Below are 26,854 nucleotides of genomic sequence, written 5' to 3'. Positions count from 1 at the left end.
AATGGTATACGAGGTGGAGATAGGGGGTTGGGGGTTTGCCAGGAAGGGGAGACCACAAGAGACTGTGGGGTACCGCAGGGGCAGAAACCCTGACATAGAGGGGCACTGGGGTCCGGGAGGGACATGGGGGCTAGCAACAGGCGAGACTTGGGCCTTCAAAGGGCGCTCCAGAGGCTGGCGAGCTAATTCCCTGGACGACCAGTAGGAGGCGCCGCAGCGGTGAGTCATTGCCCAGCTATAACGACGTTTGATTTTATATTGTTTAAAAAATATTCAATTTGATGAGCAATCCCCTCAAATAGTGGAGTCGGCTAGCAAGATCCATCACCTGTTGCATCCTATTTAATCTTAATGGGGGGAGGGATAGCTCAGTGGTTTAAGCATTGGCCTTCTAAACTCAGGGTTGTGAGTTCAATCCTTGAGGGGGCCATTTAGGGATCAGGGGCAAAAATCTGTCTGGGGATTGGTCCTGCCTTGAGCAGGGGGTTGGACTAGATGACCTCCTGAGGTCCCTTCCAATTCTATGATTTCTATGTGGAGAATATAAGTGAACTGATCAGAGCTGTGTGGATTTCTAACCTCTTTATAAACTGATTTTTTCCTCTTATCTAGTAGGTTGTTTATATTGCTGCAAATCATTACTTTGAAGTTTTAAATTAAAAAGTTCAAGGATAGCAGGAGCTCAGCTCAGAGTTATGGAAATCCATAAATATAGGCCTTGAACTTAAGGAGCAGTCTCAGGTCCTTCTGTCTGTCTTCAGGTGTGAATGGACAGGAGACCATGAATGTGGTTTATTAGGCCACAATTTCATTCACTTAAAATATTGGAGTACCTGGCAATGAACTGTACAGTGCAGGAAGGAGGAGGAGAAGGTGGTGCTTGGCTCCCCAATTTTTCAGATGTAGGAGCCCAACCCCCCTTCCTCAGCAAGCTTAAAGGGGTCTTGGAAAAGGAAGGGGTTGGCTCCCCACTCTATGAAATATGGGTGCCTCAAGCCCTCCAGGGCTTCATGGGCAATAAATACCACTGCCCTCCCACAAACTCTTCCGGTCAGCAGAAAGGACAATGCAGTGACCTTCTCCTGATATGGCACCAAATGCTTCTTGCCCTTCTCCCCACCTGCTCTAAGGGAGCAGATGAAGGCACACCACCACTTTCTTCCAGCTAGTTGGACAAAGACCCGCTCATGTGAAGACTGCAGTGGGCATATCTAGGAGACAACCCTGCTTGCTTTCTACACTAATGCGTTGTGTGATTGAAAAGTTCTATTACAAGTTCAAGAGTCTTCGTTTTAGACTTTTCCACTGCTTCTCATTCACAGACCTCAAAAACAAGAACACAAAAACCTGTGACTTATTTATACCAATAGTGCAAAACATTATCTACAGTGTACTTATGACTTTTAAGGTATTACTTTATTCTGCTTATCTTGTACGCTACACTATGATTCATACTTATAATAGGGCACTTGAAAATGCAAAATATAAATTGAATATGAATAGAATTTCAGACTGACAGACCTAAGAGAAATGTAAAACAAAAGATATACAGATTTCTAACCCTTCGGCTGGCACAGGTAGGAGGGAAGAAAAGGAAAATAGTGAAAGCTACACCAGCATCATCATGTTCTGCTCTCTTGTGTAAACAAAGGTACCAGCAGAAAACTATGAGGTGAAAAAGCCTTTTGCTGTTATTCCTGGTCAAAGGAGCAATTATCTGGCAGGAACACAGCTAGAATCTCTTAGAAAGTAGCACATAGAAGCTTTCAAAGGCAGGATACATGAAAGTTAAAAAAATCCAATACAAATACTATATGTCTAACCTACTAGTATTATAATCTGGTATCTGCAAACAATTTTTAAAGCTAACAGAAGGAATTGAAAGTTATATAAAAGAACTTACATAAAATATTTTAATATTGCATAAAATAGTGGCATATAGGTGTGACAGAAGTGCATTGAAACCTTAATCATAAAATAATTAAACATGTTACAGAATAATCATCAAAATTGTTTCAATTTTCTTTCAAGTCTTTTCTCTAATTACACTGCTTGACTAAGTAAATGTAGAATGATTTATTACTGTGCTTGTATTTGTAGAATGCTTTCATTTAAAAAGCCATATGTTTGGTATGTAATAAAAACGTTTTGAAATTTTAAAATTGATTCTGATGCTTTCTTCTGCTATATGCACATATTCCCAAATAAACCAGACAAATTAGATTTTGGGGGATGGACAAGGTTTCTGTTGCTACAACACTGCATGAAATTGAAGAGAGATCAAATGTTAATCTCTTTGATGAGTATACACCCTTAAAATTACCACCTATTTTGGATTACTACAGTAGGCTGTTTAATATGGAAACCTGATTAACCCGATTAACACACTGAGCTCCTATTTTTCCATGTTCAAACTACAGCAGGGATCTTAAAATTACAGTAGAACCTTGCTAATTCACACTAATGATTAAAAACCCACTGTGAATTACTGACATCGACAAATTAGCAATTAAATGAACACCACCAAAACAAACAAGGCTAAAGCACCACTAACTGTACTTTGGTCATTTGAGACATCTGTTTACTTTTAATATTTCATACTTCAGAATGTATCACCATGCTTGTTACCATGGTATCTAGACATCATGACACAAAAAGCAATAGTTACTAGTAAATATCTTGTAAAAGTAATAAAGTCTTAGTAACAAGACCTTGCTATAGTACTTCACTATTACATTTTATTCCAAAAAGTAGAGAGAGAGACCATCATAACTAACCATTTAGATTTGAGAGATAATACTATGTTGAGGTTCATTACCAGTACATACAAAATTATGCAGCATGCACAAACAAAATATATTTTTGAATAAATATTACATGTGCTGCTTAGGTAAGTTGTAATCAAGAAACTTGTCACCTAGACATCTTTCATAAGCTGCCCTTTCACAGATTTTATTTTAGATGGTAAAACAACAGATACTATGTTTTGTAAATTAAATTACCCCATATCACATAGATGAAGTTTTAAAGACTAGCTCTACACAGTATAAGTTTACAGTTGATTTCACCTAAATGTTCACGAAAGACAAAGAAAGAAGCTACAGGCTGAAAGATTTACCTGATTGGATTCTGTTACAGCAACACTAAGGTCTTGAATGGATCTCCGCCTCTGTTGTCCGTTTCCTGCTTGGAAAAAAAGACAAAACAAAACACTAAAATCTGCTCAGAAACAAAATAAGAAGGGTGCGACTGTTGCAGCAGGAGCTTGGAATTTGTACAAATCCACAGAGAGAAAGTGAGAGAGGGAGAGAGAGACAGCTGCAGAATTTTAACTCAAAAAATGCTGGCCTGTCAAGAGAAAGTATATCCTAATACAATAACCACTCCTACCACATGAATAGCTTCTGCACTCTACTCCACCATCTTCTGTCACATGTGTTTGAACAGGATTAGCACTTGGGAATTGGGGCTGATGACGACATCTATTTCAAGTGAGTTACGTTATGGGCATTTCTAGAGCAAGGCTGCTACGATAAGATGCTGCCAGCTCTAACCTGTTGTTCTTTGAAGTAGCACACAGCAGAGTGTTCTGTCTGTGTTATGTTCCTCTCACATATATTAAGAAGCTATAAGAAAACATATTCCACTTTAAGTCAAAATAAAGCTCTTAGTCATCTTTTATGAGCAAAAATACTTCCTATTCTGAAAATCAGGGCAGGAAGTTGTTCTCTAGCTATGTCACATCTTGCTATATCAATCTACTGAACACAATGCTGTAATCTTTCCTCTTCTCTTTCCACCCATTAGCAATTATCCACCACTGAGAGCTATTGAAAATAGTTTACATTTTAATACTGCTAATCCATCAAGGAAATGTTTATGAAACTAAGTCTTATGTTACATAATCCATTGTATTTTACAATTTCCCTTGGTACTTTGATTTTTATTAATATTGTTTATAGTGTCTCCTGAGATGACAACAGGTCAGCTGCCCAAAAGGAAACACTAAAACATCATGAGTAACAGCTGACAATGCTCAAGATTTTTGGTCTTCAACCTGCATTATGTAACTTTTCTACCAGTAGGTAGCATTTAGAACATGTACTATAACAGTTACAGCCTCATACGCCCATAGAATTCAACAGTCAGAACTCAATGTTTTGTAACATGCAGCTTATTTTTTAAACTCTTAGATATTTATGCTGGGTCATTTCAATATGACTTAGCAGCCTTTCTAGATAGAAGTTTTAATTTCCACATCAAATTAAAAGTGAGAATGGCTATCTAATCTCATCTACACAGTTTAAGACATCACAAATTATGAAGTTCTTTAACCTGGATTTCTGTGCAGCAGATCTGTCTGTTCTAAAAACACACTACCAGAAAGTGAAAAGTTCTTAGTACCATCATCTCCAGTTTGTCACCTGACATTTAAATTCAAGAAATTCTAAAAGTACCTAAGGGAGAGAACAGCTTATAGGTTAGAGAACGGGACAAGGCTGTCTGAAATTGGGGTTATATTCTCAGCTCTGACACTGATTTGCTGTCTGACCATAAATGAGTTATAACCTCTCAGTAACTTAATTTTCTACATCAGTAATTTGGGGAAATAAATAAATACTTACCAATGTAAAAGTGATGTTGCAAGGCTTAATGCATGTTTGTAAAGCGACCAGAGATCCAGTAAGGCACCAGGTGAGAATTATTAAACTCTTCCATTTAATATAACTACTTGGCCATTAAAAACAGGATTATTCATAAACAGAAGAATTATGCTGTTGATAGTAGCTGCAACTCATCTTGGAACTCAAGATATAGATGATCCACTCATGACTGATACAACAATTATGTGCACATTTCATTCAACAGCACCATTCTAAAATTAGCCCGTCTGAAATAAGCTTGCAAAAAATATCTGGAATTCTCATTTCAGATTAGCAACATTTGTGAATTTAAAGAACCCGGCACATGTGTTTCTGAAACATTAGATCATGGTTGCCAAAAAGTTAAAATAGTCAGGGTGGGGTGGAAGTAAAAATGAACACTTTTTGAGGGCAGGAAGAGACCAACTGATTGTGTTATAGTGAATGAGAATAGAATGCCTTTAAATGAGAGACCTCCAAGTTAGTAGCATGAGGAAAAAGCAAGCTCTATTATGCAATGTCGTTTTAATTAGCATAAACTACAACAGACATCTGGCAAAACATTCAGACAAAGCAGAAACAAAGACAGCAAATCAACAAATACTTGTTGCTCCAGAATCAAGATTAATGTCAATTTAGGAATATGAAGATGGAATACATTTCCTTGACTTTAATTAGTTCTAGTCTTTGTACATTTTTTTTTAAGTTGTTTTGAACTTGCTCTTACTCTAGTTTTTAAAATAACTGGTTTAAAATTTTCTCTTTACAGGAACCTAGAACAATTTAATGAAAATTGACAAAAAGTGAATACACATTAGTTATGTACAATATCTAAAAGCAGAAAGTGATGCACAGTGGCAGGATTTCAACAATTTATTGGATTTTAAGATTACAATTCAACTATCAACCAATTACTCATCTGGTTTGAAAAAGGCAGCTGTAATGAAAAATAAATTTCAGATGCCTGGATCCTCAAGTGAGGAAATAAAATGTTCTTTGGAGTGTTTGCTCGCTCATGAACTAGAAAAGAAGGTGTTTTTTTTTGGTTTTTTTTAAAGAAAGGATGGGATGCCAATACAAACATGTAACTAAACCAATGGAGCAGTATATACCATTTATGGTATGGTAGTTGATGTAACATAAAAAGTTTAATAAGATATTTGGAGCAAGGGCCATTTCTAAATTGTTGTGCAGTTATGCACGTGTCAAGAGAGTCTACATATATCTTGTAAAAGCAGCAAAGAGTCCTGTGGCACCTTATAGACTAACAGACGTTTTGGAGCATGAGCTTTCGTGGGTGAATACCCACTTCGTTGGATGCATGTCATATATCTTGTGGGTCAGAGTTAAGGTTACTAGAATAAGTATGCTGTATTTTCATATATGTCAATACTGCCATTAAACTAAAAGTATAAACTGTAAGGGTAAAAAGTGAAAACACAAAGAAGTTGATGGAATGAAAAAATTTCTACCTTTCTCCTGCCTCTCTGCCCAAAAAATTCTCTCAATCTCCCTGCGCATCAAAATCACCAAAACACTTCCTACCCTCTTTAAAAAAAATTATACAGGCTCCCTCTTAGCCTCTAAGGATATGTCCACACTATAGCTGGGAGGTGTGATTCCCAGTGTAGACTTGAACTAGCTCAAAAATAGCAGTGTGGACGTTGTGGTATCGGCAGTGGCTTGGGCTAGCCGTGCAAGTCCAAACCTGCCTGAACCCTTGGATCTGAGCCTGGGTGGCTAGCCCAAGCCACTGCTGCGATGTCCATGCTGCAATTTTTAGCATTCTAGCTCAAATCTGTCTACCTTCACTGGGAATCGCATCTCCAAGTTGCGGTGCAGACATACTCCAAAAGTCCACACACACGCAACTCAATCGCCCCTAATTAAAATCTGCAGCTTCCCCTGGTTCTCTTTGCTCCAACAACAACTCTCACATACGCGCTGCTTCCTCTCCCGCACTGTCTTGCATAGGTAAATCCTCCTTCCGCCCACACACACTCCACTCCCTCTCTAACCTTCCCAAGGCTCTGTCACCCATCTTTCTGTCCTCCACAGAATCTCCCTCATGTTTTGTCTCCTGCCAAGATTCTCTCCTTTCTCCAAGCTCTTTCCCTTTTCATTCTCCTTTAGCTTTGTTTTTAATTACACAAACACACATTTTTCTACAAAGACCCATGCCTCATTCAGTGCAGCATGGTCAGTGACTGAAGCAGAGGGCTACAAGAGAAAATATGGTGTGTTCTTTTGAATTTTAAAGGCATGAATCTGGGATCCAGGAAAGACTGGATTCTATTCCTGGATCTGCTACAGACTTCCCGTTATCATAGTTCATATACACAAGAGGGCAGAAATAAGGTTACACAGGCAACCTTAAATCTAGCATTTCCTAACATTTGAATGCTTCTTTTTGTAACCGTAATGTTTTTGCAATAGGTTATGTTAGCAGATCATTGACAGCCTTTTTAATGCATAGGGTTTGGGGTTTGTTTAAATGGTAATGCTGTTATGTATTTTGCATAAGGCCAATATTAATTAATCTATACTACAAAGGAAACCACGCCACAAAACTTGGTTAACTTTTACATAAAGAGGAAGTTCTCACTTCACTTGGAGTAAAATCCTGATATTTGTGGAGTTTGAAGCTCCAGTGGCCAGGCACTTTCTCCTGAAAATATTCCCTGACACATACCCCTGATGCCAGTAATATAAAATTATTTTAATTCAGGTGTTCCTCAGGGCACCTTTGCTGGCATGCCTTCTAAGTACAAAGAAGAGGAGTACCTCTCCTACAAACCACAGATCTGTGGTAGTAGGATTCCTTTACTGCATGCTTTTAGAAGGCATGTTCTGTCTCAAGGACCTTATCATATCCATAGAAATGGTTTTTTTCTCCTCTGTCCTGTGCACCTCGTAAGGTGCATCCCACTGCAGAAAATTATGTTTCCAACATGAAGTTTTCCACGTCAATCCAATTCATGGAGGCTTGAACGTTTACATTTCCTTCTTTAAAAAGGGACTAGACATGAACAGTTTTTAAGGCCACCGAAAAGAAAATACTACCCTTGATAATATTATATGAGGGCTTTTATAATAATGAGGTATCTAATATTTTGGTTTAACTATTTCTTTTAAAACTAATCTATGCAAAATATTTTAAGATTATACCTCACCTGAAAAACTGTTAAAACTAAGTCATTTGTAAATGAGAGATATTGAAGGGGGGAAAAAACTGGACATTCTAATAAAATGAATGCAAGTTTATAAAAGCATATTCTATGTTTGTATTAATTGTTGACTGTGTAATTTATCTCCAAATCACATTTAGCAGGGAGTGGTGTAATTTTAGTTGTGAACATTTGTTTCTGGGTGTACAAAAAGTTTAAAGATATTTAACCTGAAAAAACATGGAGGTACTACTGATGACTACAAAACAATGCTATCAGTTGATTGATAAAGTGATGGAAATTGGAATAGCAGCCTCTAAAGCATCTATGCCTTTCTATAGATATTCTGAAAAATATCAACTAACTCCCTTAATCTCCATTCCCAAGACTCACCTGTGATATACACAACATCAATGGTATACAGATCAGCAAAGCTCTGTATTTATTCTGTGCTGCAGTTATGTATTGAATTGACTTGTGACTTGACTAGCTTCTTTGGGGCAGGGGCTTTGTTGTTTGAGACATTATGCTTTACATGGCACTATGTAGACCATCCACTATTAAAAATGTAAAACTATAGAGTCTAGGTAAAATCAGCCTTATTGCAGTTATTTGTGGCACTCCTATATTTGGAATATGGAATATAGTATGAAAATAGTGCCACTAATAGAGTGGTGATAATCAAGTTTTTAAACTAAGGACCACAGTACTATAAATACAATAAGCCTCACTTTGGTAGTCCAGCATTTTTAGTTGATGTAACATACAGCCCAAAGCACACAAGGTATATGCATAAACTGTCTAATAAATGGAGTTGCCACTGCAAGAATACTGTAATGTAAACAGGATTTATCAGATACTTCCTGACTGACTAGCTTTTTAAAACTGGTTGCTTACTTATCTGAGTTGTATTTTGCATTATTGTTCAATACATACTTTAAAACACCTGGCTATTAATACTTTGGTGGGCCAGGCTTTTTTTCTTTTTTTAAAATACTGGTTTGCAGTGTCCATGCTATATCTGCTGGAACTAAAAATAAGAAAGGTGTACTTTTGTATGTTCATATGGATACATACCTATAACAACCCTGGAAGATTAGCTACCAAACTGTAAACTAGAACTGAGTCTCATGAATCCATTTTACTGGTTTTGTTTTGTGTTTAAAGCTTGGCACACTAATGGCAAACTCCGGTTTTATCTGTTTTAAATGTCAGGGTCTCAAATGAATAAGAATTATACTCATGCAGGATATTTCAAAAAGTGTTTAGAAAGGATGGGAGTTTAGAAAATATATCAAAGCTCTTTATCTTGCAAACATACCACTTTGAGTTATAGCATATTTACATTAAATAAACTAAGCAGCCTGATCAGTCCATGAATGAGAGGCCTCCAAGGAAAACAAATACATAAGAAATGGTGATTCAGGAGATAGCTCTTGTACTAAGTCAGTACTCTCCCAGTTCCTTAGGGAGCACATTTGTGATCTTTTGGATAAGATGCAAAATGAAGTTCTTAACCACTTGTGGTCATTTGTTAGCCCTATTCTAGTTTGGGCAAAATACATTTGGTTTACGTCAAATTCCTCTGAAAGCTTTATTTAAATAAGGTAGTCTTCACTTTGTCCCAAAGCATAGTAAAGTTTTGCTGTTATCTACCCTGAACAAGGCTGTATTTCAGTGGAAGAGATCTGTATATCTAGTTTGCAAAGCTCTTTGGATAAAAAGTTATGATTATATGTAGTATATACAAAATGTAAATCTATTAATGATCTCAGTAAATATCTCAACACTGGGGGAAATCTGATACAAAATTGATATTTTTTTTAAAAGGTTAAATTAAATGAGAGGGAAGGCTTTCTGGAAAGGGAAAGGGAGGGGTAAAAACAACAAAAGCATGTTGGGGCTGCCATCTTGAGGGCTTTAGAGGAAAACCTGGCCACACTCTAACAGTTTGCAACCCAATATACTGCTTATAGATGACAGCACTGAGTCTGAACTAGAGCTGGAAAAAAAATTCAGTGAATAGTTTATTTGCTGATAAATGCAGTTTTAGGGGACTTGAAACTAATTTGTGTTAAGTTTGTCAAAAACAGTTTTGACTGAAACAAAAATTTGAAATGTTCTGTTCAGTAACACTGAAATTAAATGGTTTGTTTCAACATTACCATAACATTTTTGGGCTGGTGTCATGAAAGTGCCAGAGGTGGTGATCTCAGCAGGTTCAATTACCCCTTTATCTGCTATGGAGAAGGGATCTGAACATGGATCTCCTACACTGCAAGAGAGGTGCCCTGAACATCAGGAAATGGGATATCCTGATGTGGGTTTCAATCTATTTTGCTGAAGCTGGTCCGTGATATATAAAGAAAAAGACGGTCGTTGGAGCAGGAACTTGAACTTGCATCTCCCACATCCTAGGTGGATGCTGTAACCACTGGGCTATAGAGTTATTCTTGCTCTCTGGCCCAATGACTATTCATTGTCATTGTCTGGCTATACCGAAAGAAGGACAGGAGATACTTGATGTGGGTTTAATCTGGCCGCAACTTTATTATCAGATGTCTGGGACTACCCAGTGGATAAAAGTGTACAGTGCAAGTAACCCCATGTTTATTCTGTAATTACCCAGGGGGCTTTTACCAGCTCCTGCTCTTTTTCCATCCGGGTCCCTTCAGCAAATCCACTGCCGGGACCATACCATCCACCTCCCCTCATAGGAGGATTAAGGCAGGCTATAAGAATGGGAGTCCCCAACTGTCCCCAGTTTGTTCCTTTAACAAAACACCTCTTTTAAGTCCTTTTCCAAGCCATTTATCTGGTCATTGTATACCTTTCCTATGGAGTACCTGCACTGGACATCCACCCTACACTTAATGAATTGCGAGAGACAGCCTACCGCCTTTAAGGCCAAGCATAAACAGAGCCCTTCCTGAACCTGCTGTGGGGAAGGTGGAAAAAAAAAAAGGGGGGGGAGAAATTCCTTCCCAACCCCCCTAAAAAAGGGCAGTTAGCGTAATACCCACAGCAGGTCCTAACCAAACCTGGAATTTTACCACCTGAAGTGGAGGGAGGGTGGGTCCTGCCTCAGCCTGCTCCATGTAAAAGGGAGGTTTGAGGCACAGAGCTGCCACTTGTAAACCTTGCATTCCCAGGGGATGAGTCAGTGACTACGCTGACCCTTTTGTAGCAGTTTTCATCCCCCCTAGCCTTAAAGCACTCACCTAGGATGTGGGAGACAAGTTCAAATCCCTGCTCCAATGACTATACGTATATGTGTACATGTATATATAAAAATACTGCACATACATGATTTCTCTGCAATTTTGCTTCATACGTGAGATAGTCTTTAGTACCAAGAGATAGGATTGAGCCCTTGGCTGGACCAATCTAGGCGACAAGGCAAAGAGGATCGCACGTTGGCAAGCTTTTTTTTTTTTTTTTTTGGTTGTTTTTTTTTTAAAACAAGGACATCATAAAAAATCTTACTGGACGGCCTCCATCTGCACTCTGAACTGGAGCAAAAAGTATTTTTTTTTTTTTTAAATAATGTGATTGTTATTCCAGCATCTTATCAATAGACCCGCTCACATGGTCTGTGATACCTGGTATGATGATTGCAGGGACATCCAGAATGTTGCCAAATGAAGCAGTTTTACGATGGCCCCGTTTAGGCTTGGAATAGGCTGAAAAAATACACATACACACACAATACACATGCTAACAGCTACAATGGTAACAGCAAATGATTAAATACATAATTCAATTCTCATATACTGTTAAACTAAAGTACATGCAAAACGTGTCACACAGAATAAACTGCACAGCTTTCTATTCATGCTTAAAAATAGTAAAGAAATTGTTAAAAGCAAAACAGAACTAGCTGTCAATACAACAATTAGCTGTCGTTAGCAACACAAAACTCAACAGACAAAGCAGCATGGCAATGAGGAAGGGAAAAGTGCAACCATCAGAATGGAAGACAAATATTGACTTATTCCAGTTCACCTGCATATTACTAATAAATGTATTTCCTTAATTGTTTTAAGTTTTATAATACTTCCTCAATAGTTTTATTCTAGTCTCAGGCTAACATTGTTTATAAATAAGTTTACATTTTCATGTTGGGTGCTTTCATTTTCTTTGACATCTCCTGTAAAGTGAAATCCAAGCAATGTTCAAAGGAAGCTCACTTTAATATTACAAAATTTGAAGAACTGCTTCAAACGTTGGTAAAGTGCCCTCTGACTAAATGCTTGTTGTTTTGTAAAACTGGCCACTGCATACCAACCTAAATACTTTAGAATCAAGCATCCCATTCATGGAACTATTGAAAACAAAACCCTCATATTCGTTGAAGTGGAATTTGTATCTATTCTAAATCACATCAAACACCATAAAACAGACTTACAAAAGTTCATTTTGCCATATGTGGTAAGAGGAAGCAGTAGTAAAATAAAGGTCTGTAGTTTAAAGATTAAATAACTACGTCCCATTTGAAACAGATTTGTGAATGCAGCTCCCAAAGGAGAACTGCTCTGGCATGTTTACCTGAAAGAACTCTCAGTGACTGACATAAATATGCACTGCCTGATTTGTTTCTATGGCCAGTCTAATAATAGATGGAACAAGAAGATTAGGTAATTCTTAAAATACTTTGTTTTATTTATTCTTGACAAAAGCCTTATCCTCACATAGCAACAAAATTTCTTTAGATCATAGTATGTTGTTCTCTGTAACATAGTTAATGAGGATAAGAAACCATTGTTTTTGCTGTTTCCAACTTAAGTCACAAAAACCTGCTTAGATTTACATGGCCTGATTTCTACCAGTTTGCCACTGCCTGAAATGAACTCTGTTCCCTTATACTTGTCCCATTCAAATCAACTATCTTTAGTTAGGAGGAATTTTAAAAAAAACAAAACAGCTATAACAAAATCTCAGAACAACGTACTTGGATATAATTACTGGCAATACTTAAAAGAATCTAGTTAAGGAAAGTAGAGTGGGCTGATTCCAAACTTTCACTGGGTGGTCAAATGAGTTGCATTTGTTCTGTATCAATGAGAGACTTGAATGAGGCCCAGATTATTAAAATAAACCAGAACACCGCAGACTATTGTTGGGTAAGGACACAATTGCCTTGTGGTGGCTAGACCCTTGATGAATACATATTTGAACAAGCTAGGGGCGAAGGCTATCAAGAAGTAATTGCAGTCAACTAGTTAGAGTAATAAAACAAAAAAACCAGTAATCCATCCTGGATTGATACTATAATGTTCAAATGAGATTATAAACTTTTTAGGACAGGGACTATGTCATCCCACAACAGGCCTTTAGACATTATCAAAGTAAAAAAAAAAAATTCTCTCTCTCCTGGGTTGAATAAGACAGTTTAATAGTCCTGGTGCACAAGAGAGTCAGAACACCCAGTACATTCCAATATGTGAAAAAGTGATTACTACAAATTTTCAGAGTGATGGAAAAATATTGGCCCAACTAGATAAGATCCGATTAAACGTGGCAGTTATTGTGTCTGGATTCTATAAATCTAAGGCTGTAGGTCAATAAAAAGGCCCATTTAAAATTATGAAAAGTTAATAAACAGTGAAAATGGGAACTAGAAAGCAGTTTTTGCCTGCCAGGTATAATGTTTTGTTAATTTGCTTATTGGGAAAACACATACTCAGTCACTCAGCTTTCACATAAAATTATGCATTTAATGTGGCTAGTATCCTAAATTTCATCTTACATCAATGATCCACCATATAAATAAAGGAGCAGCTTTTGCAACCTGGCAAAATACGTGTAGCTAAAATTCTTTACAAAAACATCCAAGTTCTGCTTCTCTGGGGAGAAATCGGAGGGTTATATTTATATCTGATCTTTCCAACGACATAACTAAATTACCAGTTTGCACCTATTTTCTGTCAAAATTTGTTTTTCAATTTACTGGTGGAAATAATACTGCTTTTAAATCCACCTCCTGCATTTTAAAATAGTTTGAACGTAGTTTTGAATGAAATGTAATTCAAATAATAAAAATGACAATGGATGGAGAACACTCAGAAGCAGAGAGAAACTTGTATTAACGAAACAAGGCTCATACCAAAGAATCCCAAGTTTACGTAATACAAGCAAAATCTAATTTAGCCATTTTAAAGGCAATCAAAAGTAATCTTTTCTGTAATCTCAAACTACACACATTTTAAAAAAAATTCCTCTCATATTTGAGTGCACAAAGGTGAAAGGAGCTGGTCTCTTTGTATCTAGACTTGGCAGGATTTGATTTAAATCGATAGAGGTCAGTAAATGTTGATTACAGCTGTTACTGATGGATATTTTTTCCTCAGTTTTAGTGTAACCGTTGGCCCAAGTGCAGCTTCTCCTCCACACTTTGTGCCTGCAGGAATTGACCTCAGTGGCTCTACAGCAGCAGAGAGAGCTCGCTGCAGCCCTGCTGTCATGGGAGGAAGCGAGTGGGGTAGAGATGCAGAGGGCTCCCCTGCATGATGTGGGGCCAGTGACACTGGATCCCTGCAGGCTGTGGTTCATGTGGGGCAGAGTGAAGACCCCCATGGCCAGGACTGCAAGGAGGAAGAGGACAAGCCCCCAGCCAGGGAGGAAGCTATCCCACTGCTGAATGTCTGTCCTTAGGAGCCATTTGGCAGCGAGGTAGGCTCCCTCAGGGAAGCCTCCTCCTGACAGTCCTGGTGAGGGGCTCTCTGCTTTGCCTGGCTAGGACCACAACTTTCCTTGCACCTTGCGCCTGCAGGGATTGGGTGTCACCGGCCCTTCAGCAATGTAGGGAGCCCTCTGCAGCCCTACTGTCACAGCCATGCTCTTTCACCAGCTGGGAGTGCAAGAGGTCTCTGCTCAGCCTCACCAGGACTGTAGCCTTCCCCGCACCTTATGCCTGCAAAGATTGGGTGTCACCGGCTCCACAGCCGTGCTGGGAGTCCTCTGCAGCTCAGCCCTCATGACCTGGCTCACTCACCCACCAGCCAGGAGTACAGGGGCCATTGCTGGGCGAGAGCTTATAAGCACTGGTGTGGCCTCCCTGACAACTGGAGGGGCTTGTCTTCTTCCTCAGAGCCCTGTCCTGGTGGAGCAGAGACCCATGGCCAGGACCACAGCCTCATCTGCACCATGTACTACGGTGTCTTGGGCCCCTTGGCCATGCAAGGAGTCCCCTGCAATTCTGCTTTCAGCACTGCCCTAACTCCAACCCACCCTTAATTTCCTGCAATTGTAAAACTAAATATAGTTAAAAATAGAATAAAAATAATTTTAAAAAATGTACAATTGTCAAAATTACAAAAAATTAATTAATAAATATTCTACCAAGCCTATTCATATAAATTCTTAAAAAATAATGGACAAATTAATAATAAAGAATCCATGTCCAGTTAAGAGAGTTACCTCACAGGACTCATCTTATTAAAAGTAGCTCCTTTCACCTTTCTCCCCCCTAACTTTATTATTTATTTTTACCTGGCGTACCAGTAATTCTTGCTTCTATTTCAGACATGTCAGCACTCATCCTCTTGCCTTCTCCTGAAACAAGAGTTGACTGTGGTCGTCCACGAACATCTGATAAGCTTTCCACGCTGCTCCCGCGAGATGGAGGTAAACTCAAACGGCCAGGGTCACCCTGTTAAAACAGTGTTACATTTTCAATAGGGCTGTCAAGTAATTAAAAAAATTAATTGTGTTAATCGTGCTGTTAAACAATAGAATACATTTAACTTAAATATTTTTAGATGTTTTCTACATTTTCAAATAGGTTGATTTCAATTACAATACAGAATAAAAAGTGTACAGTGCTCACTTGATATTTTTATTACAAATATTTGCACTGTAAAAATGATAATATTTTTCAATTCACCTAGTACTGTAGTGCAATCTCTATCATGAAAGTTGAAATTACAAATGTAGAATTATGTACAAAAAATAACTGCATTAAAAAATAAAACCATGTAAAACTTTAGAATCTACAAGTCCACTCAGTCCTACTCTTTGTTCAGCCAATCCCTCAGACAAACAAGCTTATTTACATAAAATGACAAAATTAGAAAGGTCAAGGCACAAAACGAGATCAAACTAGCTAGAGACATACAGGGTAACGAGGAAACATTCTACAAGTACATTAGAAGCAAGAGGAAGACCAAGGACAAAGTAGGCCCGTTACTCAATGAGGGGGGAAATAACAGAAAATGTGGAAATGGCAGAGGTGCTTAATGATGACTTTGTTTCAGTTTTCGCCAAGAAGGTTGGTGGTGATTGGATGCCTAACCTAGTGAATGTCAGTGAAAAAGAGGCAAGATCAGAGGCTAAAATAGGAAAAGAACAAATTAAAAATTACTTAAACAAGTTAGATGTCTTCAAGTCACCAAGGCCTGATGAAATGCCTCCTAGAATACTCAAGGAGTTGACTGGGGAGATACCTGAGCCATTAGCAATTCTCTTTGAAAAGTCATGGGAAGACGGGAGAGATTCCAGAAGACTGGAAAAGGGCAAATACAGTGGCAGTCTATAAAAAGGGAAATAAGGACAACCCAGGGAATTACAAACCAGTCAGCTTAACTTCTGTACCCAGAAAGATAACGGAGCAAATAATTAAGCAATTTGCAAACATCTAGAAGATAATAAGGTGATAAGCAACAGTCAGCATGGATTTGTCAAAAACAAATCACGTCAAACCAACCTGATAGCTGATAGCTTTCTTTGACAGGCTTGTGGATGGGGGGGTGGGGAGTGGTAGACGTGGTATATCTTGACTTTAGTAAAGCTTTTGATACTATCTCGCATGACTTTCTCAAAAACAAACTAGGGAAATGTAACCTAGATGGAGCTACTATACGGTGGGTGCAAAACTGCTTGGAAAACCATTCCCAGAGAGTATTTATCAGTGGTTCAAAGTCATGCTGGAAGGGTATAAACGAGGGAAGTCCTGCAGGGATCAGTTCTGGGTCTGGTTCTGTTCACTATTTAGATAATGGCATAGAGTAGACTTATAAAGTTTGTAGACGATACCAAGCTGGAGGAGTTGCAAATGCTTTGGAGGTTAGGATTAAATTTCAAAATGATCTGAACAAACTGGAGAAATGGTCTGAAGTAAACAGGATGAAATTTAATAAGGATAAATGCAAAGAACTCCATTTAGGAAGGAACAATCAGTTGCACACATACAAAATGGGAAATAATTGCCTAGGAAGGAGTACTGTGGAAAGAGATCTGGGAGTCATAGTGGTTCATAAGCTAAATATGAGTCAACAGTGTAACGCTGTTGCAAAAAAAAAAAAAACCCACAACAACAACATTCTGGGATGTCTTAGCAGGAGTGTTGTAAGAAAGACATGAGAAGTAATTCTTCTGCTCTATTCCACACTGATTAGGCCTCAACTACAGTACTGTGTCCAGTTCTGGGTGCCACATTTCAGGAAAGATGTGGACAAATTGGAGAGTCCAGAGAAAAGCGACAAAAATGATTAAAGATCTAGAAAACAAGACCTGTGAGGGAAGACTGAAAAAATTAGGTTTGTTTAGTCTGGAAAAGAGAAGACAGAGGGGACCTGATAACAGTTTTCAAGTATGTAAAGGGTTGTTACAAAAAGGAGGAAGAAAAATTGTTTTTCTTAACCTCCAAGGATAGGTCAAGCAGCAATGGGTTTAAATTGCATCAAGGGAGGTTTAGGTTGGACATTAGGAAAAACTTCCTGTCAGGATGGTTAAGCACTGGAATAAATTGCCTAGGGAGGTTGTGGAGTCTCCATCATTGGAGATTTTTAAGAGCAGGTTAGACAAACTCCTGTCAAGAATGGTCTAGATAATACTTAGTCATGCCATGAGTGCAGGGGACTGGACTAGATGACCTCTTGAGGTCCCTTCCAGTTCTATGATTTTATTCTATGATTCACAGTAGATAATGGTACCCGCTTTTTGTTTACTGAAAGTGAGAACAGGCGTTCGTATGGCACTGTTGTAGCCGGCATTGCAAGATATTTGTGTGTGTTAGATGTGCTAAAGATTCATATGTCCATTTATGAGTCAACCACCATACCAGAGGACATGCGTCCATTCTGATGACAGGTTCTGCTCGATAAAGATCTAAAGCGGTGCAGTTCGATGCATGTTCATTTTCATCATGAGTCAGATGCCATCAGCGGAATTTTTTTTTTTTTTTGGGTGGTTCAGGCTCTGTAGTTTCCGCATCAGAGTGTTACTCTTTTAAGACTTCTGAAAGCATGCTCCCTATCTCATCCCTCTCAGATTTTGGAAGGCCCTTCAGATTCTTAAACCTTGGGTTGAGTGCTGTAGCTATCTTTAGAAATCTCACATTGGTACCTTCTTTGCCTTTTGCAGTGAAAGTGTTCTTAAAATGAACAAACAACGAACTGCTATAACATGAAATATATGGCAGAATGTAGGTAAAACAGAGCAGGAGACATACAATTCTCTCCCAAGGAATTCAGTCACAAATTTAAACAACATTTTTTCATTATCATGGAAGCATGTCCTCTGGAATGGTGGCTGAAGCACAAAAGGGCATCCATATGAATTTTTAGCATATCTGGCACATAAATACTTTGCAATCCAGGTTACAAGAGTGCCACGCGAATGCCTGTTCTCACTTTCAGGTGACATTGTTAATAAGAAGCAGGCAGCGTTATTTCCTGTAAATGTAAACAAATTTGTTTGTCCTAGTGATTGGCTCAACAAAAAGAAGTAGGACTGAGTGGACTTGTAGGTTTTAAAGTTTTACATAGTTTTGTTTTTGAGTGCAGTTATGTAACAAAAAATGTCTACATTTGTAAGTTGCACTTTCACGATAAAGAGACTGCGCTACAGAACTTGTATGAGATGAACTGAAAAATACAATTTCTTTTATCATTTTTACAGTGCAAATATTTGTAATAAAAATATAAAGAGCACTGTACACTTCGTATTCTGTATTGTAACTGAAAACACTATTTGAAAATATAGAAAACCATCCAAAATATTTAATAATTTTCAATAGGTATTCTATTGTTTAACAGTGTGATTAAAACTAATTAATCATGACTGATTTTAAAAAAAAAAAAATCAAGATTAATTTTGAGTTAATTGAGTTAACTGTGATTAATCAACAGCCCTAATTTTAAAATAAATGTTTCTCCAGACGACTTAACAAGTGACTTCTGAGCTTACACCTCTATTCAGAAATCAGCAGTTAAGAACAGTGATAAGAGAAATATCCCCAATATATTTCTGTAGTTAATACTTATACTGTGGTATTTTTAATTAAATTGTATAACCAATAATTATACTATACACAGACATCATCATATATGTTGTGATTTTGAAAAGCACTCAGCATTGGCCTAACTCTGCTCTCACTAAAGTCTTCTGATTGAAGATTTACAGTAGAACTTCAAAGTTACGAACAGCAGAGTTATGAACTGAACAGCTGACCAGACACTTCATTTGGAACAGGAAATACACAATCAGGCAGGAGCAGACACAAAAACGCAAATACAGTTCTGTGTTAAACGTAAACTACTAAAAAAGGGAAAGCAGCATTTTTGTTCTGCATAGTAAAATTCCAAAGCTGTATTAACTCAATGTTCAGTTGTAAAGTTTTGAAAGACCAACTATAACATTTTGTTCAGTTACGAACATTTCAGAGTTACAAACAACCTCCATTCCTGAGGTGTCTGTAACTCTGAGGTTGTACTGTAGCTCTATTTTTCCATCCTAATATAAACTGTGGATATATTTTCATTATTCAAATATGTCTACTTTTTTTTTGACTCATACCAATCTCTTAGTCTCAATGTCTTCTTGTAACAATGAGTTCCACATGTCACTTACATACTGTTTATAAAGCATTTCCTTTTATCAATTTTACATTTGCTGACTGAAGCTTTCATTGAATGTGTACTATCAGAAAAGATAATTAGGAGCTCCCTGATTTCTCATCTCAGTATCATTTCTGATTTGGTATACCTCTCATGTTCTCTTATTACTCTCCTCCCTAAACTAAGAAATCCCAATCTCTCACTGGTTCTGAAAAAAAAAAAAAGGACAGACACTAGTGTGCCTCCATGCTTCACTATGTATATGATGTATTTTGTCCCCCGCCCCTGAAGGAACAGTCTCCTTTTGCTCTTAGTTTCACCTTGACTTTCTCATCTTCTCTCTTTCTGCTCCCCTGCACATGCTGCTTTGCTCCTGCTCCTTCTCCGCTACCCTGATCATGCTAGCTAGCTGGCTGGCTGCCACTCTACTCTACTCTCCCACCACCTGCACTCTTGAGGAATCTCTTGGATCTTCTCAGTGGTTGCCAACAACCCTGAAGAGGGCAACTGTTTACATTCCTTTCTACCTCCACTAGGTCCTATGGCGACAACTAGACATGCTTCTTATTTCTATCTGCTTTTACAGATAAGCCTCACACTAATAAGAATTTTTTTGTAAAAGCAGCTGTAAATGGGGAGTCGGCATCATATGTTCTCGTAAGTGCAGAGTGGACCATAGATTTAGAGATGCTGATGTACTACATTATCCTTAGTGTTACTTACTTACTGCCCTTTATTGAATAGAAAAGCTCATTGTTATGAAAAAAACTCCTGTATTTTAGAGCAGTGTGCTTTTAATACAGTGATTTTATCCATCTAATGGCAATTTCATCATTAAGGCACAAGATTTTATTCACTTGCTTACCGACTGCTTTGCTGAATTTTTCATTTGCTGTGCCAGTTTTGATTCTAAGCGTTTAATGGTATCATTGGTAGCAGTTCCTTGAAAGTCACTTGGTTCCATGTTAGCATCACTCTTGTTACTGGTGTTTGTAGAAGTCATGTCCATGAACGAGCCTATTTAAAAGCCCCACCCCCCAAAATAAACATTTTTTTTGTATTTAAATCACTTCTTTGAAAACATTAAATCAAGCTGGAATTCTTTAGCTACCCATTCTTCATTCCCTAATACCAACCGTATAAATTTTAAAGTAAATTTTTAAAACATTTGACAAAGGAAACTGCAGCACTGCAGTTTAAAAAAAACAAAAACAAACAAACCTCTTAAGAATATACCTCAAAAGCAAAAAATTCAGAACAAAATATTTCTCCTTGCTTGAACAGTAAGTTTACCCCGATCTTAAAGTCAAACTTTAGCTATTAATCTCAAATCATTAACAAAAAGCTTGGATTATGAACACGATTGGCAGTTTTGCTCGTAAAATCCATCATGAATCCTACTGTATAATGAAAATATATTTGTAGGATAAGCGTAATTAAAACATTGACTTAAAAATTGCAAGCAATAGATTTAAAACTTTATTTTCTTAAGTATGTTAAGTATGCTAAACATGTTTCATGTAGTCTGGCTAGAGAAGACCATCAAGTATATAACAGAGTTGATGGGATTTTGCAATAAAATGTACAGGTGAATTCAAAAGTACCTTATGTCCAAAATATTCTGTGTGCGAGAGAGAAAAACTTAGAGTTTGGGGCACAGAGAAGAAGGCGGGTATGGACAACAGTAGTTGTTAAGTTACAAGAACCCAAGGGAATGAAGAAAATAGGGCAACATTTCATAAAGGGAGCAGTTAAATTTTTTCCCCATGCAAAATGCTGTGGGTCTGAGTGATCACCAGTTTTGTGCACCAGGAAAGAATTTATCTTGAGGCAAGATTGGTAGACTGTTTGGTGCATATTTTTGCCTTCCTCATGGCACCCTGAGAGCCCCTTTTTTTAGGTTAATAGGAAGTAAAGAAAAGTTGCAAGTTTAATCAGTGGGATCTGTTATTTCATCAAAATTTGATGAGGATGTCCAGTGCAGAAGAGAGGCTCAAAGGGACCAGCTGACGGGGCAAACAGGAGTAAGATCTGAGAGATGGCTATTGGACCCTAATAACCTGCAGGAAGAAAGGGAGACCCTAAGTCTTTGCAGACTGAGTTATCCTTCATGTTACCCTCATTCTCCATTGTGGGAGGAGGGCAAGAGGAGTCAGAGATTGGCTGAACCCTAGGGATTAGGCTGAAGGAAGCAAGACTTGAATATCTGTTATGAGGCCCTTTACCATAGCACTGAACCTGGCATTTAGGAAGGGGTTATTTCCCCCCCGCCCATCAAAATTTAAAGTTAATAAAGTTTCAGGCTGCGCTTTATAACACATTCCTGGATCTGTTTATCCTGTTTAAAAAGTGTGGGTTTTTTTCTTATATTTATACAATCATACCTGTACTAGTGGCAGAGTTGCTTTGGCCTTCATCTGAATACTGACAAGGATACTGCAGAGGTTCATCAGCTCCTGGAAAGTACTGTGTAGAGAGTAAATTGTTAGGTATTAACATAATTAATGCTTTCAGAGTGCATATAGCAGCTACTGAGGTAGCATACACCTCAACAGATCCTAGCTCTCTGAATAAATGCAGAGGAAAAAAGGTAATTTGAGAATGCTATTTTAACTGCAGAACCATCTGCAACAACTCAAGTCTTGCTTTTCAGTAACACTCCTTCCTCACACCTCCAAAAAACAAAGAACACAAACCTATTTTTATTAAGTGCCTTCAAACAGATTTGTTATGTATTGTAAGAAAAATGCAGCATAATGGAAGACACTTACAATAGCATAAATCAGGCAAGGTACAGTTTAATTCAGCATAAGGATGGAATGATACACATTCTATTCTAGTGGATATTAGGGAGTTTTGTCAGGGAAAGTAAGTTAGCAGTTATGAAGAGAGAGGATGGAGAATGGAACCACATCTTGAAAGTGTCTGTGAATAAACCCTCTATGACTTAATGGCACAAGCCATTCAAAAACTTTTTGTTTAGCTTATTTAGGCACCTGGCAGTTAGTTTAAATAGTGCTCACTATCTAAAAAATGGCTAAATTTCTGTTAACCTGATCACCAATATGACTAATACAAACAAATCTGTTGGGGATAATGCACATTTAAAACTATTTTTAAATTTCTACTTATTCTTGTTCACTTGCATTCAGTGCAAAGATATTCAGATTGGCAAATGTCTGAGTAATACATGTGCTACTTCTATGAATAACATTTTGTTTGGTTTAGCTAATATATTTTGATTTTGATTTGCATTTCTGAAATTTAGCAAAACAAATGAATACTATTATTCTTCAGGATCAGATTTCTGAAGGAAATGAAGTTGAATTAGCAGTGATACTGATGAAGATAGGTAATATACCCTTAGATAGATTCTGTTCCTGAAGTTTGCAAAGTTACCATGCAAGTGCCTATTTTTTCCTTAAAGAAGCCAATGAAGGTCCTGAAACTACAGAGCAGCTATCAACATCTCAATGCTCATGAAAATGGCAGAGAAACTAAAATACTTAATTATAACTTTGTAAGGTAAAACCAGAACACCTGAAAAAAACCTCACATGATTCTAGCAGTTTTTAAAGAGTCTTTTCAGCAAGTCGTGTGGTATAAGCGTTTAGGAAAAATCTTTAGGGACTGGAGATACAACTTAGAACAACAGATATAAACACTGGGCTCATGGAAGGCATACCTTCAAAAGCCAATACTACAACATAACCCTTGTTAAATTATTTACAGATTAAAAGAAAAAGAGTTATACCCGCATCAAATGTGTCATTATTTTGACAATTTCTTCCATGGAAGGTCGTTGTGAAGGATCCTTAGACCAACAACGAGTCATTAAACTCTCAATAGGTTTAGGTAAATTTTTTATCAGTGGTGGCCGAGTACCTATAATTAAAATTAGACAAATCTTAATTTATATATCAAACTATTCTTGAAAATTCTGTCATTGCCTGAATTTTTTAAAACAACTTATTTTGTTATTTAAACAAACAAACTCATTAAAGATACATGGTAACTATCTATTGTCTGGAGAAAACCAAGCTCCATGTAATTAGTTTTTAAAAAAAAAAATAAAGAAAAAATAGAATAAATGATTGGTGACTCTTATTTGTTATATTACATACAAATTAGAAAATTACATCTAGGTAAGCATAAGTAAAAAGAGAGTTGTCTTTCAATAATGCTCTGAATGCGCTATATGTCTGGTCAGTTTATGAACATATTTGAACAAGAGGAAAACAGAAAAAATAGAAACAGCAGCACTTTAGATAGTGTTTTCCTCACCTAGCTTCCCCTGCAGACAGAGTGGAAAATTTAACAGTGCTTTACATCTTCAAACTAATATTTATATTATCGTTGCACCTAGGAGTCTCAAGTCATGGACCAGGATCCCATTGTGCTAGGTGATGTCCAAACACAGAACAGACAGATAGTCCCTGACCCAAAGAACTTCGTCTAAAACAAGAGACAATAGATCGATACAGAGAGTTGGGAAGATACAGGGAAACAATGACACAATTCTGGTCATCATGATAGCCAGTGGTTTCAGTGCAACAGTAGTTTAGCTGTTGTCAGGTTCTTTATAGGTCTCACAGAAAACTCGAGTTTTAAGGAGGGATTTGAAGGAGGAAAACAAGTTAGTGGATCTCTACAGGGAATGTCTCCTAGATAAAAAGCTGTTTTTTCAGAAGTGATGAGCAACAAGATCTCCTAGTAACGTAATCAAATAAGTATTTTTGAAAAACCATGCTAGTTATTTAGCACTTGGGACACAAACTTTGGGTGTCCTGGTTTGATAATCTTAGCTAGTGTTACATTCAGCTTCAATTTTGGCCGTTTTATTTTTGAGATCTGTATCTCACTTACTGCTCACTCAGGATGACTGGAATACTTCACTATCACAACAAAAATAAATTGATAGTTGTTCTCCCTAGTAATTCATACATCATAATTACATGTAGCACTGTCAGTAAGCACAGTCTAATAGACAAGAAAGAGAACCAAAAATGAACTGGTTCCGACCAAGAGTGCTTAAGTATTAATGGCAACACAATCTACAGTGAGGTATCAAACTGCCACCTACTGAATAATGAATAATTTTGCAAATATGAAATAATTAATATAGTGTTACATGTCAAATATACAATTTAACTTTAAATGAACCAAAATGAAAAAAAAATTTCAACTCACCATTGTGAACTGCCCACATGATGCGGAAAGCAGGGCCACCAATCTCATCAAAAGGTTTCCTACGGGTGATCACTTCCCAAAGAATAATACCCCAACTGAATACATCACATTTTTCACTGTAATTGCTACCTGGAAAAAAATCATCAACACAATTTGTCTTTCCTGCATGATATGTGCCTACAAGTTTAGAGAACTAGCTATGTATGCATCAGTTTTCCTTCAGAGTAGAATCTCTTTTTGGTTTTCACACAGAGAAAACAGCAGTCATAAGTCCATATAACACCAATTTTTTTAAAACTTCTAATTTACCCAGAGTAAATTTGAAAAAAAAAATTATAGAAAACATTTGCTTCAAGGTTTTAAAAAACCCTTTTGCTATTATTGCCAATATGTTTAACTAAGAGCTCTCCCTCTTTGCAAACTAGTTCCTTCAAAAAACTTATAAAAACATAATGCCTAGGACAGTCTTGTTCTGAAATATCAAATGTGATTTTACGCTCATCATCAATCTCTCAAATTTAGCATTATTTCATTGTCATTTTGACTACCTGTGCCTCCTTTAAATCTTTCTCCTAAATTCACTTCTTCCATGATGGCCACAGTAAATCAGTCATAATTCACTATCATCTGTCATTTTTATATTTAAAAACAAGATGTCCTTAAAAGAACCAGCAAGATATGCCCATGCCTATACTAAGTAACCATGCGATGTCACTGTATCTCCATCTTCATCACCCCAATGCCTCCCTGTTTATTATCACAGATTCACAGGGTTGGAAGGGACCTCAGGAGATCATCTAGTCCAACCCCCTGCTCAAAGCAGGACCAATCCCTAAATGGCCCCCTCAAGGATTGAACTCACAACCCTGGGTTTAGCAGGCCAATGTTCAAACCACTGAGCTATCCCTCCCCCCACTCATTTATCCTCACTCATTTTGTCATGCCTAAAATTTAGTTCTTTGAGGCTGGGATTGAATCTTTCTAGGTCTCTCATGAAGCATACAGCAGACGTTGGGTGATATAAAATAATGAATAATAATAAAGCTCAGAGAGAGGGAGACAAGAGACTACAAAAGGATAAATACTTTGTTAATTAGAGAAAGCCAGGAACGTCTAAAATAGACATGAATGATAAACAAATTCAAGATATGAAGTATGTAAAGAACAGTCAGCACTATGAATTTATCCTTTCTGGTCAATATCTGAAACAAGAATGACAATAACTAAAGAGTCTGTTCTGTTTTCTCAGGAAACATATGGAAAAACAATCTAATAATTTAAAGAGACACATCTATGCAGAATTTCTTTATATAGGAAGACACCATGTGACCTAGGATAGTAGCATATACATGCTGCACTACAGCTTGCTCAACTATTTTACTTCTAGAGTCAGTTTTGAGTTTATAGTACTTCCTCCCTCCTTACTTTAGAAATGACATTTATTTAAATTTAAATAAAAAGGCATGTATATAAAGCTCTAGGAGCCCGGACACACATTTAATATTGCAGCAAAACCCCAGCAGCATTGAAGTAATTATTTCAAAAGGAATTCTGACAGACTGCCATCTACAAAATAAAAGCTTCTTTCTACTCTTATCATTCTGATAAGAATACCTTCAGTTTTCTCCAAAGACCTATCAAACAGATATGAGAAAATTTAGAAATTGTTGAGTTAGATGTAGATTGGCTTAGGTTTTGTTCTGATTTTATTGTTGATATTTGAGGTAGTAATTAATGCATATACAGTAACCCCTCACTAACGCTGTAGTTATGTTCCTGAAAAATGCGACTTTAAGCGAAACTATGTTAAGCGAATCCAATTTCCCCATAAGAATTAATGTAAATGAAGGGGTTAGGTTCCAGGGAAATTTTTTTCACCAAACAAAAGACTATAATTAACACACACACTCACACTCTATAAGTTTTAAACAAACAATGTAATACTGGTACACAGTGATGATGATTGTGAAGCTTGGTTGAGGTGGAGGAGTCAGAGCATGGGATATTTCCCTTACTG

At 37.4% G+C, this 26,854-nt stretch overlaps 1 protein-coding gene across 12 annotated transcripts in view; it reads right to left on the bottom strand.

Moving 5' to 3' along the window:
- Positions 1–26,854, bottom strand: part of MAP3K7 (mitogen-activated protein kinase kinase kinase 7) — an 81,501-nt gene that overhangs the window by 14,996 nt on the left and 39,651 nt on the right. For 5 of the 12 annotated variants that reach the window (XM_039529124.1, XM_039529125.1, XM_039529118.1 and 2 more), the window contains 7 exons: positions 24,838–24,966; positions 23,402–23,532; positions 22,032–22,113; positions 20,513–20,664; positions 15,302–15,461; positions 11,413–11,493; positions 3,119–3,186 (listed from right to left, as the gene is read on the bottom strand). In XM_039529124.1, the coding sequence (XP_039385058.1) occupies positions 3,119–3,186; positions 11,413–11,493; positions 15,302–15,461; positions 20,513–20,664; positions 22,032–22,113; positions 23,402–23,532; positions 24,838–24,966 (803 nt within the window). The remainder of the gene's footprint in view (positions 1–3,118; positions 3,187–11,412; positions 11,494–15,301; positions 15,462–20,512; positions 20,665–22,031; positions 22,114–23,401; positions 23,533–24,837; positions 24,967–26,854) is intronic. The other 7 variants (XM_039529115.1, XM_039529116.1, XM_039529117.1 and 4 more) reach the window with 7 other exon arrangements.

Source organism: Mauremys reevesii, linkage group 3 (assembly GCF_016161935.1).
Source record: "Mauremys reevesii isolate NIE-2019 linkage group 3, ASM1616193v1, whole genome shotgun sequence".
Taxonomy (NCBI): domain Eukaryota; kingdom Metazoa; phylum Chordata; order Testudines; family Geoemydidae; genus Mauremys; species Mauremys reevesii.
This window is presented reverse-complemented; position numbering and strand designations above follow the sequence as displayed.